This window comes from Calonectris borealis, chromosome 5, assembly GCF_964195595.1.
Source record: "Calonectris borealis chromosome 5, bCalBor7.hap1.2, whole genome shotgun sequence".
NCBI lineage: Eukaryota > Metazoa > Chordata > Aves > Procellariiformes > Procellariidae > Calonectris > Calonectris borealis.
Window position 1 is genome coordinate 38,734,927 of NC_134316.1, and position 18,149 is coordinate 38,753,075.

At 39.9% G+C, this 18,149-nt stretch overlaps 1 protein-coding gene across 4 annotated transcripts; it reads right to left on the minus strand.

Annotated features, from left to right (window-relative positions):
- Positions 1-1,015: 1,015 nt before the first annotated feature.
- On the minus strand, positions 1,016-17,857 carry LOC142082987 (serine/arginine-rich splicing factor 5-like). Of its 4 annotated transcripts, XM_075151906.1 has the most exons (9): positions 17,717-17,856; positions 16,059-16,114; positions 15,224-15,362; positions 11,641-11,711; positions 10,761-10,847; positions 8,367-8,439; positions 4,459-4,532; positions 3,493-3,603; positions 1,016-2,541 (listed from the first exon to the last, which is right to left on the minus strand). In XM_075151906.1, the coding sequence occupies exons 3-9, from the start codon at positions 15,347-15,349 to the stop codon at positions 2,250-2,252; spliced, it is 834 nt and encodes a 277-aa protein (XP_075008007.1). In that variant the 5' UTR covers positions 15,350-15,362; positions 16,059-16,114; positions 17,717-17,856; the 3' UTR covers positions 1,016-2,249. The 4 variants fall into 4 exon arrangements, with proteins under 4 accessions (XP_075008007.1, XP_075008009.1, XP_075008006.1 ...); XM_075151908.1 differs by lacking the exon at positions 16,059-16,114 and having other exon boundaries at positions 1,016-2,538; positions 17,717-17,857; XM_075151905.1 differs by lacking the exon at positions 16,059-16,114 and having other exon boundaries at positions 17,717-17,857.
- Between the last annotated feature and the right edge of the window lie 292 nt (positions 17,858-18,149).

The window sequence follows — 18,149 nt, forward strand, 5'->3', positions numbered from 1 at the left end:
AAAAAAATTTACTTCTAACCAGTATTAATAGCAACACAAATCTATGGGTAGATGGGCTTTAGGTTCAGACATAAGCTGTATTTACGGCTACAATCACAATGACAATTATAAACTTGCTTATAACCTCAAGGTGTTTGGGGGGCAAGGGGAGGCTGGATCTTTGGTCTACATTCATCTTACTGTTGCCACTGCTGACTGAATCAACAGAAAATTATGGAAGGGAAATGACGTTGCACAATAAAGAATCAAGAATTAATTAAATTCACAAGATCTACAGTAGCTCTATATTTAAACAATCTGCAAGGTAAGCATGCGGCGGTCAGAAGCATTCAAGCCAATCTCAAAGGTACTAGGCTAGGCAGTGGACGTTTTTGGGAGTTTTTTTGGTAGCGTAACAAATCTATCAAAGCAAGCAACATTGACATTTAACACAGCTGAGCACACCCCAGCTTTCCCAACAGAGTGATACCTAGTAAGATGCCTCTGCAAAGTGATTTCTATTTGTTCCTTGTGTTCTTTCTGAACTGCTACATATTCAGATCACATCAAGCCAAACATGCAAAGAACATGATTAGCAGGAACTTGCTCTAGAAAGGGTGTCAGCCTTGAAGCTTTAGACGCACAGAAGTAGTGAGGGCAATATAAGAATCTCTGGAACCATGTTTCAAAAGTGACAAATTATTTTACCTATAGGAAGATTCCAACACCTATGGCCATTTGGTTGTTGGTTCTTTTGTTGAACTGGTGGACAAGGAGGTGTCACACAAATCTGTCTGCAAGGACTGCAGAAAGACTACTATTTGCCACCCATTCAAACAGCCACTGATGGCCATGACAGTAAAATCCTATCCTGTCCTCCTATTAGTCAGCATCTGGTTACTTACGTGTCATAACTGGTTTCTTTTGCTTGCTTCCATATGGGTACACCTTCAAAAAAATTTCCTTGTGATCATGTTTGCAAGATTGTACGAAGTGAACAACAGCAACAGTAATATTACTAAACAAAACTGCAAAGTAAGCCAGAAAAAGGTTTTATTTTATTAGGAATGGTACATTTAAACACACGTAAGACTTCGGGATTAATTTACATATTTTTCCAAAAAATGTTTCCCTTCTTCAACGATACAGAAGTTAAAAAAAAAAATCTAATTCCAAATTATAAGAACAAACAGTATTTGCAGTGGAAATTTCTATTAATCAAAACAACAGCGCATTCAGGAGATTTAAAGAAATTATCCTCTTTACACTTTAACATGATTAACTTTTCCTGTCACAACTGACTACACTTTTCCTGGGATTTTTTTGCTGCTGTCATTACTAAAATAACCTTCCTTTCCATCAAGACTATTGCTAGTCATACACACATTATTCAGTATCATACTTTTGGGTATGAAAGCTATGTCACTTTTATAAACATCAAAAACATGGACATGCATATTGACACTTCTGTGCAGTTTTATGGAGTCACCTGTCAAATAAGGCCTCTACATACAATACCACATACTAGTGAATTACTGGAAAATTATTATAATGGATTCCCAATAATCCTGACATCTGGATGGTACGTCTCATTTTAACAGGAAATTCCAGCATTCATTACTGCTTAACATTGTATTGTTTCACTATCCAAATGAGCAATATTCAACTGACCAATGTGTATTCCTGAAAGTCTGTTGCAAATTAAGCATATTATCAAGGCCATTTAAAGCTGGAACTTAAACAGCCTGTTAAGCCAAGCAACAGGGAAAAAAGTGAACTCTAAACTAAATTCAGCTGGTCCATTCATTCTCACACAAAAAAGTAGCCACAGAACCTTAAATGAATAAAATCTATACTTCCTGTTCTCGGACTTAATACCAAGGACAAAAGCTAACATTGTATTTTGGAAGTCAAAGGCCTTGGAGGTGGAGGGGAAAGTGGGGGGCAAGAGAGGGAGAAAGCAGCGTATTGTCTCATCCCATTACCTCAGCATTATGTGTACATAATATAGCTATGATAGAAATGTTTACTAATAGCAGGGAAAAAAAAAATAAAAAAGACTTCCCACTCCAGACTTCACTGAAAGGAGAAAGCTGACAGCCCCTCCTCGCAGAGATGGCCTATTTGATGACAGGCACTTTGGCAATGTAAGAGGAGGTTACCCTTTCATCATGTTAACTCTTCCCCTCCCAGTTCTCATGTATAATTTGTCTCAAGTCTTCAAGAAACTTGAATCAAATTAAATGCATTAATACGTCTCTAAGAGCAGGTTAACTACGGCTATGAGCAGAGCTCGACCTAGAACGAGATTTTCGTTTAGAAGAAGAGGGAGATGGGGAAGAAGCTAGCAAGCTGGAGCGGTGGCTTTTCTGGGAGTAACTCTTTTTAGGTGTACGACTGCGAGAACGAGACCGGGATCGAGATCGGGACCGGGATCGAGAACGAGACCTGGACCTGGACCTTGATCTTGACCTGGACCTGGACCGGCTGTCCGATCTGGAAGATCCTGTAGACCTGGACCTGCTGCGAGATCTTGAGTAACTCCTTGATCGAGATCTGCTTCTAGAGAAACACAATTAAAAGCTGTAGTCTCACATCCTACTAAATTTAAAATACTCAATTTAAATTCTCAACTACTTTGTATGCACAGCACATCCACCAGAACATCTGAATGCGCTATGCACAGCATTCAGTTATTTCAGAGTGCTGCTAGATTTCTGTTATGCTCCATCACAACAGTATGTTCTTAGGCAAAGACTCTGACATTCTCTGCTAGCTTGGCAAAATATGGACTGCCTAATGAAAGATGCCTTCCCCTTGCCCCCCCACCAGAAGGAGACAAACAAATTTTTAGCCATTTAGCAAGAAAAGCACAGAAATGAAAATTCATACCTGTGGTATTTATTCTCTCTAGAAACACCTATGTCAATTAGTTAGGGTTTCTTTCAAGATGCTAAAAAAGTCTCTAAAGGCATTGAACACCAGCACACTTTAAGGCCTGAGTTTAACACCTCTCTAGCTTAAAACCTTCTCTCACTGTCCCTTTTTTCATGAAAAGAAGTGGATTTATTTTTAAGAGAGACAATGAAAAAGCTGCAGCTAACATGTTTTTTAAATGACTAAATGACAGAACTGCTTTGGGAATAATGCAAGCAAGCTAACTGTTTTTCTTTTATTCTCATGAAAAAGTTGGCTTTCACAACTATTTGAGACATTTCACAGGACTGTGAAGCAGCTTTCCAGTAAATTAAAAGGCTTATAATACCAAAATTCATAGTTTTTTAAAAAGTCCTTTCATTTAAATATCAAGTTTTATCTTTAAAAAAAAAATCTCCTTACGCTCATCCAAAAGTGTTATATTTACCCTATTTTCAGCAAGTTAGTTCTTATCTAAATTGGTTTACACTGCTAGAAAATGGTTCTGTGCGGTGATATTTAGCTTGGGGCCAAAGAATTAGATAATAAATCCAATGCCATGCCCTCAGCAGAATTTTATCAGGTCAGGTGACATACCTGTGCCTTCTGTGATCTTCAGTCAGTTTAATTCTGCGTCCATTCAGCTCAGTGCCATCCAATTTTTCCAGTGCACTCTTCATATCACTATAAGATGCAAATTCCACAACCCTGTATACCACCAGGAAAAAAGAAAAAGTTTCAGAGAAACTGAAAAAGCAAGGAGAACGAGTTTGGGTCTTTTCCAATCTGTTGATTCACAGCTTGATGTTTTATCTTCTGAAAGCTTATTTTTATTTCAGTCCTCCTAAATTTTATTTCAGTCCACCTACAGGTGAGACTCTAAATTGCATTTCACTGAATTGTCCAAGAAACAAAAACTTGCAGACTCTCCTGCCCTATTTAGATTTTTAACAGTGAATAGAAAAATCCCCTCTTTGTTTTTTTAATTTGTTTTCCCCTCAAAAAAAGTGTAAGTTGCATTTGCTTGCAGTGGCCCTAGAGCACTGTTCTGCCAGCACATACACTCAGTTCATACTTTCCTCTCTCCTGCTTTGTCATGCAGGACCTTTGTAGTCTGCAGAATTAAGAATGGAGAGCAGGCAGCGAGGTACTCCCTATGGAGATTGGTTATGTCCATTTCCCATGACTTGACTGTTGAACCAGTGCAAAGCAGCCACAGACAGGAGGAATTTTAGCCTCAGGAGTCAGCTCATAAATAACATAAATAACTCTAAGTTAAAGACAGCAGAACTCAACTGTTGAAAGGTATTCTCCCTTCCCTTTCTGCTTTGACACATTGTTTTCATGGTAGAGAGTAGAGACCGAGTTCAATACCACTTCTAAACTCCTACTTACTTTTTGGGGTTTTGGTTGGTTGTTGTTGTTTGTTGTGTTTTGTTTTTTTTTAAAATTGGAGACATTTCAGCATCTAAGCCACACCATAGATTTATGTTCCATTTCTTTCATATTACAAGGATAATTTTGCCTTTAGCAGTTTCAGTTATCATACAAAATGATACTTACCCTTCATTCCTGTTGTTTCTATGTGCATCCACATAGGTGACTTCCCCTGCCTTTCTCATGACATCTTTCAAGTCCTGCAGCAAAAGTTAACATTTTAGCCTTAAACAGGACACAGTTGAGCCAGCTAGCAGTAAGTAATACCTCCATAAAACTTTCTCTGCTAAAACTGCTTAATGCTTTTATATTTTTTATATATATATAAATAAATACATACAATTTAGAAAAAAGTTTCTGAAACAGCCTATGTAATAGCAGCTGCATATAGAAAGGACCCCTCATTTTTACAACTACAGTGAATAAAATATTGCTTTTAAAATAATACTGCATCCCAAAACTAGCTGTTATGAAAACACAATGCAGTACTTAAAATACCAACATATGCACTGAAATCAGATCTATAACAGATGAAAAGCAACATAGTATTAAATGCAAATTTTCATGACTAACACCCCAGTTAAATGACAATCAAATATATGTAGACAAATTCATTCTATATGCTCACCTCCCCCAACTTCACAGCAAAATTAAAAGCAAAAAGGTGTAATTACTATATAATTAAAACTTTTACAAAGGGAAAAAATTTTCTTTTATTTCCCTTGAATATCTGTCATACTACAGTGCCACGTCAACAGACACTCTTGTATTTAACTTAATAGAGGCTAAACACGCAGACACTGTAAAATTACTTGCTCAGCAATAGGATAAAGTACAAACAAATAATATAAAAGGTCACTAAAAAGCTAAACATGTGTATAAGTTAAAGCAGTACTTTTACCAAACAGTATCTGGTATTTTATAATCCCAGACTACTTACCGCAACATGCCAGAAGTGGCAGATGATATAAGAAGGTACCTTAAGCAAAGAGTTGCTTGTCCAATACCTAGCTGGCCAAGAGGAACTCTCTTACATGAGAAAGGCAGAGTGATGGCTCATAGCAATATGCTTCACGGAGGTACCAGAGGCCCTGAAAGCACTGGACATAGTCTCCAGTCTCCAGAAGTGGCTAAAGAACCCGAGGATGATCTGTGCTAGCCAATCGAGATCAAACCCAGGCAAACCAAGATCTAGATCGCCAAAAAACAGGAGTGTCATAGGAACCAAAAGGAAAATTCAGAACAGGCCAAACCCTAGAATTTCAGCCACTAGAAAACCCCCAAATCTTTGGTTCTTTTTCCTCCACACAAGAAAAATGAGGGTTAACCAAATCAAGGTTGTTAGAAGAGGTTCAAAATGCACTTGGTTAGAAATTTGCTTAAGGAAGAAAAGACTACAAAACAAAAAGCCAAGAAAAACTTCAGAACATTTGCCACAGAATATAAGAAGGCTTAGTTTTATCTAATCTTTTAATTAAAATTCAATAGTTTTATTTTAAAAACTGGCCTATGCAAACTAGTATTTTTCCTGGATTCACATGTGCTTAACAGAAAGAAACTTTAATAGCAAATGAAAAACAGGCCCTACAGCACCATTAAAAGTAATTCAACTTCAGTATGTTTATCCCAATTTAGAGATGAAGAACAAAATTTTGGCTCTGCTCAAGTCAATGAGAACTTAACCAGACCAGGGCTGGTAAGGCAAAAGGAAGTTAGAAAATGTTAATCTACATAATTATTTTCTAATTCAGTAACTTCAGGCTTTAAAATTTAGGACCCCACAGACTTGCCACACTATACGCTGAATCCTAAGGATCATCATCATGAAATATCATTTGTAATAGTAATGTCAACATGATTAAGATGCCAACATTATTGCCCAAAAGAGAGTAAGTGTGCATGTGTTATAAAAGCTCAACAGAATATTTGCTATTATTAAGGGAATGTTTTAAAGTTATCTCGTTTTACTTAACCAGTGGAACTGTCAAATTTTATCCTAGGTTTACTGTTCTGGTTCACCTTAAACAGCACAAGAATACCGTGCTGTCCTTAGCAGCAAAGGAAAATAAGGTGTAGGACAACCATAAATAGGAAAAACACATACTAAAAATTACATCTTGATGTAACACAGATCTACTTTTCCCAACTGCTTGAAAATTCACAGATACTGAAGAACTAACGAGGGTGGCTGAAAGGCTCTGAACATGCAGAAATATATACCTTTGCTAAAATAAGGAGAATTCTGACAGTTTGTTTACTACTTAGATATGAGATTATCTATTAACAATAAAATCAACAATTTGAGGAAACTGATTTGAATACAAATCTTATTTGTGGTTTGTTTGTGGTTTTTTTTTTTTTTTAAATATCCCAACACAATAACTTTTAAAGGAGACAGAAGTTCTCAAAGCATGGGGATCTGCACACACCAAAGATGAAATTATGTGCCTAAGTTTTAAAGCAACGTTCCGTATCAATAGTGCTTGCTAGAAGCTCAGGCGTTATTAGAAAAGAAGAATAATGCCACTACTGTTAATGTATTAGCTATTTTAATCTGTTGTGTAAGTAGTATAGTTAAAAGAAGTTAAAACACTATAGTCAGTATCCAAGATGTTAGCTTCAAATGATTTCTATTTAGGCAGGTATCAAGAAGTAAAGTCTCTTATGCTACCTTAGAATGCTAATTAGAATCCTAAAGATTCATCAGTATGAAATCTGAATTGGGTGGGCTTCAGTCTAAAATGGTAAGTACACATAAAGCCATTATAAATATTCACAAGTAAAAGAAAGTTACAGAAATGTTAACTTTTTTTTCAAGTTATGAATTTAACACTAAACAGCATTATAGGATTTACTCTCCTTAACACTCCATTCTAGCTTACTTCCCTGGTCCCTACTGTTGCTTCCAAGCCCTGTGTTTTATAACAATCTCTTCATACACATAACTGCATACCACACCCAGAAGATATTTAGATGAAATCCACTTGCTCATCACATCAACTCAGAAGTTGTTTTTTTAGTTATTCAATAATTAACAAAACTGTACAATTATGAACCTTTTGAACCTGTCATGCAGAAGATAAACAAACCTAGTTCAACCGTCTATCTGCATTGACTGTACCCAAGCTCTTATGAAACACATCAGTGGAGCTCCAGGCAAGCCAAACAGCCTCCTCATGCGGATTTAGCTGCAAGACCAAGGCTTTGAACATTCAACGTGTTCTGCATCTTTTATTATATTAATTAAAGTCTCTTTATTCAAAGAATATAAAGGGTTAATAATCAAGACTAAACTCCTCTATTCACTCACCTTTTGTAAATAGCATCTGTTGCTATGCCTTTAAAAAGTAAACTTTCTATAGACTGTATAGTACACAGGGCACAACTAAAGCAATTGATTATATGGTTATTATGTTAAAAGCCAGCTAAAAATTAGCGAAACATTAGCAAGGGTGAAAAAAAAAAAAAAAGAACAATGGTAAGAAAGCTTCAAAAGACAATTACTGAAAGTTTTGGGTTTTTAAAAAATATCTACAGTAAGCATACTTTACACAGTAGCCTTCTTAAGATTCCCTTTATTAATGACGTATTACCAGACTTCCCAATCATGCATGTCACAAAAATATTTTGCAAAACATAAGAAGAGACCATAAATTTCACTCAAAACAAAGGCATGCACTTTCAGGTGCACTTTTTCAATACAAAAGGATGATATAGTTTGAATGGATGCTATGCTTCAATAATTTAGAAACAATCTAGAGTCTTTGAAAGTTTTATCAGTTGGTAAACACAACTAAGCAAGAATCTGTTCCCAACTATAAAATCTGGTTATAGAACTATTTGCATAGCTGTGAAACAAAAGACTTCTTTAAGTGTTTGAATGCTAATTTTTAGCAATCACTGAAGCTTTTTTGCTTATTTTTTTATTCAGGTTAAATATTTATGATGGCTTTATTAAGAAATTAGGCTGAGAGCAGTCTATTTACAGAGTAGGAAAACAAAGTGTAAAAAAAGAAGGTAACATGTTAACTCACCTGCCAGCTGATACGGGATGAAAGGTTTTCAACTATGATCCTGTGTTCAGTACGAACAGGAGGTCCATACCGGCTAGAAGAGTTCAGAGGAAACAAAAAAAAAAAAAAAAGAGGACAAAGTCTCCAGTGTAAGGAATTCAGAACTTAAGAACTCTGATGTTTTCTATAGTTTGCTGAGAGATTTAAGTATTTTCCTTGTTGCTGGACTGCAGATTTGATTCTCCCTAGTCAAGAATATATTTAAGAGTCCACTACAAGAAGAGAGCTGCTACAAGGGGATTAAAAAGGATTCTGATGAAGAACCTTATACCAAGGCAGTCAATATAGCTGCCATTTTTTCTAGATACACTGAAATAAGTGCCTACTAGAATGAAAATAATGTAAAGAGTATTAGTTTAATTTTGGTATTTGGCAGGCTTGGCTCACACATATGGTTTTGGAGGATATTTGTGTAAAGGGCAATTTTTTTATTTTTTTTTTTTAGTTGGTAGGATAAATTCTGCTTCATGTCAGGGAGATAGAAGGCACAATTTAAAGGCATCTTAGTTCATGCTTCTAAATTCCAAATCATTTGTTAATATTTATGAATGCCACCATGACCTATATTAGATATTTTTGTGGGTAGAAATATTCTTTTTTTAGTAAAATGAGAGCTAGATAACTGGTTGCCATGAAGTAGCTGTGGCAGTTTACAGTTCCTAAATGAAAGCCGATGTTTTTCACTTAACCAAAAATTAAAGACCCTCTCAAAAACGAAAATGTGGCTTGAAAATATTCATACAGAAAAGAAGAGTAAAATATCTGGAAAGAATACTGCCCTTGCAGGTCATTTCTGTTCTCAATCCTAGTCACTCTGAATCCAAAGGGATCTGAGAACTATGGAGAAAGGTATGCCAGCCTTCTCTAACAGGAACGATTCTAACAATGGCACTACGTATTACTACAAAAAGATTCAAGAATCAAGAACACTGACCTTAGAGAAAATTATTCTCATCTTCTCCTCTCATAGAAACATAATCCTAAATTGTGCGTATTGATTTGTACACTGAAGCATAGGCAATTTCATTTCAGTGCATACCTCAAAGTGTCCCAATTTTTTTCAGAACATCCAGATCTTCCGGGCATTTAAACAGAGGTCCCAGAGTCCCAAAACTGGCAGGCTGAGTCTCATTTTTCCATTATTGCAAACCGCAGTCTCTTCCTGTCTGGCATCGGCAGTCTGACGTCATGAACATGACTACAACGTCAGATGCCCACGACCTTCAATCACACTTCCTACTTTAAAAGTCCACTTTTAGCCTGGACCTCGGACCAATTATACCGCATCAAGGTTACTGCCACTGAAGAAAAAATAATCTAATTAGCATACTTGCATATGCAAATTAGATGTTCCAGACACTGGTTTGTAACTGGCAGCAATTCTGACTTTGAAACAAATGCAGAGGTTTATGTCAGTTAAGTCTTCGTCTTTCTTCCAAACTCTACTCTGCATAGGCCACAGCTATAAATGTTTCTACAGAGTAAATTATTCCAAACATATTTACTTCACACAGGTAGATATAAAGTACAAAGATGTAATGTGTAGTTGTTTGGTGGAATATATGCGAATCTGCAGAACTTTCACAAACTCCACTCCAGTGCCAAGGTTCAGCACTGGCTCAAATCATTGAAAGTGAACAATTCCACAAATACTGTATGTCCACTACAGGTATTCTAGATATGAGCTACGTCCTGTTTTTCAGATTGCATTGTTGGACAGAGGCTCTCCTTCAGCAAGGCACCTGCTCGGTCAGCAAACCTAGTCAATTGGTATTTAAACACTTCTGCACGTGCTAGTATCTTGAGCTCTAGCACTGTTTCTCAAATACAGTTCCTTTTGTATGCTGTGCTGAAGTAAGCATTTTGATAACCACACAACTGGAAATGTGAAAGCTTGGTGAGATGGTAAATACCTTGAACTATTGCTCTACAATAATTCTACTTAGCCTGTAAGATCAGTTTAATGACAAAAGCCTCAGTAGAGAAGCTCTGGCATTTTTCTTCATTTAGTGTTGAAAACAGCCAATCCAACTGCAGCATTAGTCCTTCACATCATTTACGTAACAGCAGGAAGCAAGACCAATGTACTGCCTACAACGTGGAGAGGGAGCATTTCATAACAGGTTTGTGAACCTCTGCGAGCCAGTTAAACTGCTTTAAAATCCACATGCTCCTCAGCCAGAGGAAGTGAATAATAGTAATGGACCTCCAAGGTTTGAGAACATAAAACTTCTTTCGTGAAGCTATACAAGGAAACAGAGTTGGATCCCTAACTCCAACCACAAGAAGAAAACAGTATTTCAGTACAGTTCTTCAGTTATTCTGTTTGTAGGAAACAGAGTCCAGACCACCTACCTAGATCCACTCTGTGACTGGTAATAACTGAACCGTTGTGGGAATCTGCCCCTTCCTCTTCGGGCTCGAGCATGCTCAATTGTAACCCTTATGATAGGAACAAAACAAAACAAGCAAACAAAAAATAAAACACAAACTTTAAGTATTTGACACTGACTTAAATCTTTCGCAACTGGAAGCACATGTGCACGAACAAGAATTATCTTGCCCTTGCAAGCAATGATTTATAACACAGTCACTGGCATTTCTTAAAGAGCCAGAACAGTGGTATTCTCTCGTCTCATTCATCTCCCTCAGACTTTCATGAAAATTGTCATGGGTCTGTAATTCAGATTGAAACAATTAAATCTGCTCAACCAGAGCCCAAGAACAATCACAGAGGGAAAAAAGTACCAAAATAATAACAATCTCATGATCTAAACCCAACTTCCACAATCCAAATAAAAATTGTTGTAACATACAATGACTATAGTCCACATTGTTGCACACTGAAGGGCAACACTCCAAATGATGGGAGGCTGTTATCAACTTATTTTCTGAAGTCAACAGACAGATAAATAACAAATAGATAAGTTCAATTCACTTTTACTAATATTTCTGGTGACAAGACCTTGAGTTAGCTTTGAAGAAGAAATAAGTGCAAGTGGAGAAAATAGCCAGCCCTGCTCTAAGCCACCCCTCCTCCAGTCCCAAACTATCTTTACCTTATATAAGACTGTAGCCAGGATCCCAATGAACTTTATCCCTTTAGATAAAGTCATGGAAGGTGTATCCCATCACAGAGCCACAAGAAACGGGTGCCAGAGTACAAGCTAATGCACTGCATTTGGATGCAAAGCACTTTTGCTGTTCTTAAGGGAAATTATGGTATCAAGCTTACCTTTCATCACACAACTCTTTACCATTTAGTTCATAAATTGCATCATCAGCATCCCTGTGGTCTTCGAATTCCTAGAAAGAAAATAGGAATAAAAAAGTATTTTCCCTCATAGTATATTCAAATGCTAGAAAACATGCTTTCTTTATAAATTTTACATTTCTGCAGCAAGTATCAGCCAGAACTTTGAACAAGGAAGTGGATTCCTAGTACTTTATGACTGAAAAGCCAAGATGTTCCCATTCATGACCATTTCTTCTCCCTCCACCTCACAAACTCCTTTTGCCTCCCTCAGTTGTTTCAGTATAACTATCTGCAGGACCTATATAAAATAAATTAATTAAATAACCTGGTTTATTACAGAAATATCTAAAATACTTTCTGGGAGAGAGGCAGGGGGATTACTTCAAGAAACACAGTTTAAAACACAGCCCTACGTAGAGAGAAATCCTATATAACAGCACGAGCTGATCAACTGCAACCAAAAGCAGGAGAGCTGCGCACTCCCAAAACTCTCTTAAGAGCTCTGGGGCTGATTCCATTCTTACTGAATTGGCAAAGAAAGAGGGAATCAGAAAAAAAGCCCTTCTTATTTTTTTCTGAGCGAATTCAGCTCACTAGTCTGGCAAAAAGGTGCCTGTGTAAGAAGAGTAAGAAACACAAGCCCCTCTTCAGCACTGGCCACCTGTGGGTCTGGATCAGCTATGATATGCAATTCCATATACCGTTGCAACGGGATCTGTCGCTTTGCTTTTGGCAGCAATGCTGCTTTAGTCAGCCCAAGTAGCCTCTGCCCACTATCCAGCCCACTGGTTCTTGGCAGAGCTGTTTGTCCAGCTCTGCAGGAAACTAGGTCAAGAAACCTATCCAGACGAAAAACAGCACACTTTGCGCAGGAGGTGGGGTGAGAAAGACAGTGTTATTTTTCAACTAGATCAGCTTCCCAGGTAGGTTCATTATGTGGCTGAACAACTGTGTTAACACCATGTGAGGCAAAGGGAGAAAGGAAAGAAAGAAACCAGTGAGAACAAGCAGCTGGGTAGGGGCTGCTTGAACCAACAGTGTGGATGGAGAAAAAAACCAATGTGGAACTGCAGCTTTAGAGCAATGAACAACAGAGAATAAGCTTCTCATGTTGAAGAAAGCATTTGCGTAACTATAAACAGCTTTTCAGAAGCAATACTGGCTTAAGCAATCTTCCCCCCTCTGCACTGAAATCTGTTTCACTACCAAGTGAAACATCACACATCCTTGCATGATGATGCAAGGATTATCTTGAGAAAATTCATTTAGGCCCAGCATTTAAGAGTATCAATAGTTAGCACCTACAACTCCCACGATTTCAGCTAGTTTCTAACAAACTGCATGTCTGCAAGTCTATCTGTTTACATACTAGCTTTATGGTGTGAAGTTTGAAAACATTCTGCACTGAAATCTACAGAATTTAAGTAAATTCAATCAGTTTCAAAGATCAAGCAATGATTTTGATCAAACACAACGAAACATGCTTTTAACACTACAACCACGTTCAATCAGAATCAGTTGGTTTTGTAAGAGGTTTTATAAATACAGATTTTAAATAACCGAAACCAAAGATGAACTGACAGCCCGTCACAAGTGAGGTACTGCAAAGGATAATACTATTCACTGTATTTATAAATGATCTGGATTGACAGGACCGAGTGCACCCTCACCAGTTTTGTGGCTGACACCAAAGTGGGAGGAGAAATAGATATACCAGAAGGAAAAACCACCACACAGAGAGACCTTGATAGGCTGAAATATGAGGCCAACAAGAATTGCAAGTTTCAACAAAAGATAAATGTGAAGTCCTGCACCTGGGATAGAATAATCCCAAGCAGCAGAACAGGCTGGGGTCTCAGTCGCTGGAGTGTAGCTCTGCTGAAAAGGACACGGAAATCCTTGTGGAGAGTCAGCTAAGCGTGAGTCACCAGTGTGGCCTTGCTGCAATGAAAGCAAACCGCGTCCTGGACTGCGTCAGTAAGAGTACAGCCAGCAGACCAAGGGATGTGATTATTCCACCCTACTTGGCATTTGTTAGGCCACACCTGGAACATTATGTCCAGTTTTGGCCCCTCCAGCCCAAGACAGACATTGAAAAAATGGAGCGGGACCAGCAGAGGGCCACCAAAACTGATCAGAAGGTTGGAGAACAAAGAAATGTTGACCACGCCATGTTTGTTCAGCCTGAAGAAAAGGCAGCTCAAAGGGAATCTAGCCACAATCTTCCAATACCTAAAACAGTTACAGAGATGATGGGAGTCATGTGGGTGCACAGTGATGGGATGACAGGCAAAGGGGGAAAAGTTTTGTTCATATGTAAGGAAAAAATTCTTCAACATGAGAACAATTACATTGTTTAGACAGAGTTATGGGGCGATTATTCAAGCTTATTAGTGAGCTTTGAAAAGAAAATGCTTCTGCCTAGGAACTGGAGAAGAGAAGAAGGATAGTTGGCTGACTCATATACAGGAGTTGAACAGAAGTTGTTCCTGAATGAGTCAACAGCCCTGCCCAAGAAGAGATTTGAGAAATAGCAGCAATTGGAAAGGATGCACTAAATAAACTCAGGCTCATGTCTAGATCGGCCATTTACCTCTGGACTTTAAGAGGCAGGTATTTACCTACTGGCAGTCAACAAGAAGTAGCTCATACTGCAGGGCAATCAGGAACCGGCACATGTAGGAGTCAAGAAGTAACACTAACGTAACTAAAGTAGGCAAAGCCTGGTTTTTTGTTCTTTTCCCATAGCTTCACCCAAGGGATTGATCTTGGCAGAACGAATAGCATGTAAGCCTGCCATAGTGCAAGGGCAGCATCAGCCTTTCCAGTTAGAACTCATTGCTGCAGAACAGCTAATTCTCAGTTCTCAGGAGATAATACTTAAGAAACAGGCTGATCCTGAGTCAATTTGGGGACTCGTAAAGCTGTAAAAATTTGGACAACAGTTTAGAAGCATAGAGCTCTAGAAAGCAGCGGTAGGAAACTAAGATCCAATAAACCGTGTATTTCATTTAATAGTCTGACAGACACATACGCCCTGTGAACATATGTTGACAGTGAATATGCCTAACTTTAGCTGCACAAGAGTTAAAAGCTGTGCTGCTTAAATCCAACAGCAAGCACCTCTTACACCTGTTGTCTTAGCCAAGTACTTTGCTTTTATGTCAGGCCATTATTTAGAGATATGACCCAGCAGACTAGAAGGAGTGAGAGAGGAACATGAGTGACTCTGTATAAACTTTTCTTCAGGTCAAGACTTTGTCAAGTTTTGTAATGCCATTAACAGGATATTTATATTGTCTTCAGAAATAAGGGATAAAATTTAAATCCATGGAAGACTACGATCAGACAATGCATTTAATGGAGCCAGAATATTACCAAGATTTTGAGCAAAATCTGGCCCAAACCAGGTAAAACTGTAATCCCAACATTTGAAAAGTATATTAATATTTTCCATTTCCTATTGGAACTATTATTCTCTTAAGCATCTTCCCTTCCTTGACTTCAGCCTAGCAAGGCTAGTACCTGCAAGCAAGAGAAAGGAAAATAAGGTATTACTTACCACAAATCCAAATCCATTTTTAAGATGGATTTCTCGTATGCGTCCATATCCTTTGAAGAATTTCTCCACATCCCGCTCCCGAGCGCGTGAACTTAAGTGTCCAACAAAGACACGGCAGCCACTCATCTTAAGGTTGATGCTAAGAAAGAAAACAGCACTGTTTATCAGATTAACAAATTTGAAATAGGGTGATTAAGATCACTTTTACATCTCAGAAATCTTGGTTAAATGGAATTTGATTTTATCATCCTCCAGGTATATATGTTAAAAACCCAATTCTTCTCTATAGCCAGAGAAGTGAGAAAATCTTGTCTTACTGACTTCTAGTAGAACCTACACAGAACTCCCAGCTTTGTCCTTTTTAGTCATATAACTTAAAGACTTCTTGTATCTGAAATAATGTTTTTGTTTGTTGCTGGACTAATAAGGCTTTTGTACCACAGAGCATGAAAAAACACACTCTATAAGCTCCAAGATTAATGTGCTGGGCTAACAGCAGTTTTAAAAAAAAAAGAAAAAAGAACAAAACCGTTACTCTAGTCATTCGAATAACAACATAAAACATTCTCAAACTTTTGCTTTCACCTGAAAGAATTGCTGCAATAAAAATTACGTCAGCATCCAAAAGATAAATGGTAGTAATCAAATTATTTCCATTTGCACTAACCATAAAACATCTTAACAGTCTATCAAGTTATGAAGAAGAAACGTTTTGTTATTATGAGATTTCAACAATAGCAAAAACAAAGGCTATTTCAGATATTCAGATTTTCAAAACTATCTACTGATCCAGGATACATAATTTGAGATATTTTATGGAAGCTCCATTGTTTATCTTGAGGATGTCACTTTTTCTGTTTATGTGATTTAGAACTTTTTAAGTTCTTCTGACTGGAAAATAAAAATTATTTGGCTCAGCTTGCTGTCATACAAAAAACCAAAGAATCCAAGTCCCAAGGAGTGGAAATACAGTGTGATCTTATATTACAATACTGGGCTGCAAAGCAGACAGAGTAAACAGACAACGTATCATATTAGCTGTGAAAGTAGTTCAAGACAATTTGGATGCAGTATTTCGAATTACCGTGATTTACCTTCTGTGTTAACACCCATTAGTTTCTATTGATTAGCTTCTTTACTCGGGCTCACTATGCCATTAGAGAAGTGCCAGAACCAGGGTATAGGGCTTTGTATGGGGCAAGGGGTGGAAATGTGACAGCACTTAACTTAAATTAGCCTAAACTGTCCGCGAATCACGACGTGAGATGATAGCTATTTAATCACATTCACGTGAAAAGTTTCGTGCTTCTCCTACAAGGGCCTATATTGCCCTGTGTAACCATTCCCTCCTTTGCGCCCACACTTGCATTTTTATGCCCACATGGAAATCCAGCTCAGAGGACTGATTCAGCTCCCTCGCAGAGTAGCTAGTCTTCCGACAGATTGTTTTCCCGATGCACCCTTACCACACAAATACTAGCAAGGCCAGCAGTGGGTATTAAGGGAAAGACAGGCCTTTGCAGAGGAAGGACAGACTTACATAACATGTGCTTTAAAACACGGTAAGAACAGTCACTCTGGCAACAGCACTCATTTTGAGAACATGTATTTGACAGACTAAAACGACTGCATAACTGCTGTTCAATACTTTTAGTGCTTAGCTCTAGAAAAACAAGGTGGGGAGGAGAGAAGAATCACAGAAGGAAATGAACATGGGGTGGAGGGAATCGACTGCCTGAGAAAGCACCACAGATACAGGGCAAGACGTGCAAACTATCTGCCCATGCATTATTTACTCAAACATCAGGGAGCACAATGGATTTGAGATCTGTACCGACACCTGCAAGTCGCAGAGCTTCACGCGTTGTTCCTAGCACAACGCAACCGCATTTGCTCACTAGCGGCTCACAAGATCAAACATGCTGGCCTAAAAGCCCTCGGGAAGCACGGGACCGCAGCAGCAGACCATCTGCTTGTTCGCCTTTTTGAGAAGTCCAGACGGGACAGGGCTGCGCTAGGCTCGCCGCCTCCCCAAGGCAGGAGGACCCTCTCCTTGGGTTCACCGTCACCGAAGCGTCGGCCCACCCGCTGGCGATCGCCCCTCGGCTCTTCGCTGCGGACGCGAAAGCTTTACACTCACCTTCAAGCCCCGACGGCTCCCAGCCATCCTTCCGAGCAAAACAGCCGGCATCAGCCCTCCCCTCCGCAAAGCCGCGGGGCAGCGATAAAGCGCGGCGTCCTCCGCGGCCTGCTGCCGTCGCGCCTCGATTACCCAACCGCCAGCGGTCCCCCGCCGAGCGCCCGGGCCAGCGGCGCCAGCGAGGCCTCCGACAGCAGCTTCCTCCCCCTCAGCCCGGCGCCGACACAAGAAAGGCCGGGCCCGTCCCCGCCCCGCAGCAGGGCCCGGCTGCAAGAAGCCTGCTCGCAACTCGACGCCCGACCCTCCCCCGGCCCTTCCGCCACCGAGCGAGCCAAGGAGGGGTCGCCGCTCACCGTCGCCGAGCGCTGAGTCCTGCGGGCCGCGAGGAAACGGCTCTTCCCGGCCGCGGCGGCAATGGCTGCCTTGTTCCTCCGAGAGACCAGCACCGCCGCGCGCCCCCAACGGATGCTGCGCAACCGCCAACGCCCGACTCCAACTCCCAGCGTGCCGCGCGGCGGCCCCCGGCCGCGCCCCGCACCCGGGGCGGTACCGTTGCACGCTGGGAGATGTAGGCGCTGGGGCCGGTCAGGCGGCGCCGCGCCCCGGGGCCTGCAGCCGCTCGGAGCGGGCAGCTCGCTTGAACAGGCGTCGGGGGGGAGTTTTGAGGGCACGAGGGTTCCCGAGGGCAGCGCCGTTCCCGAGGGGGGCGGCTTCTGGCCGGGAGGAGGGGGGTGCCGGAGGCGCGCAGCGGGCGGGGGCAGGCTGCGGCCCTGCCAGGGCGAGGCG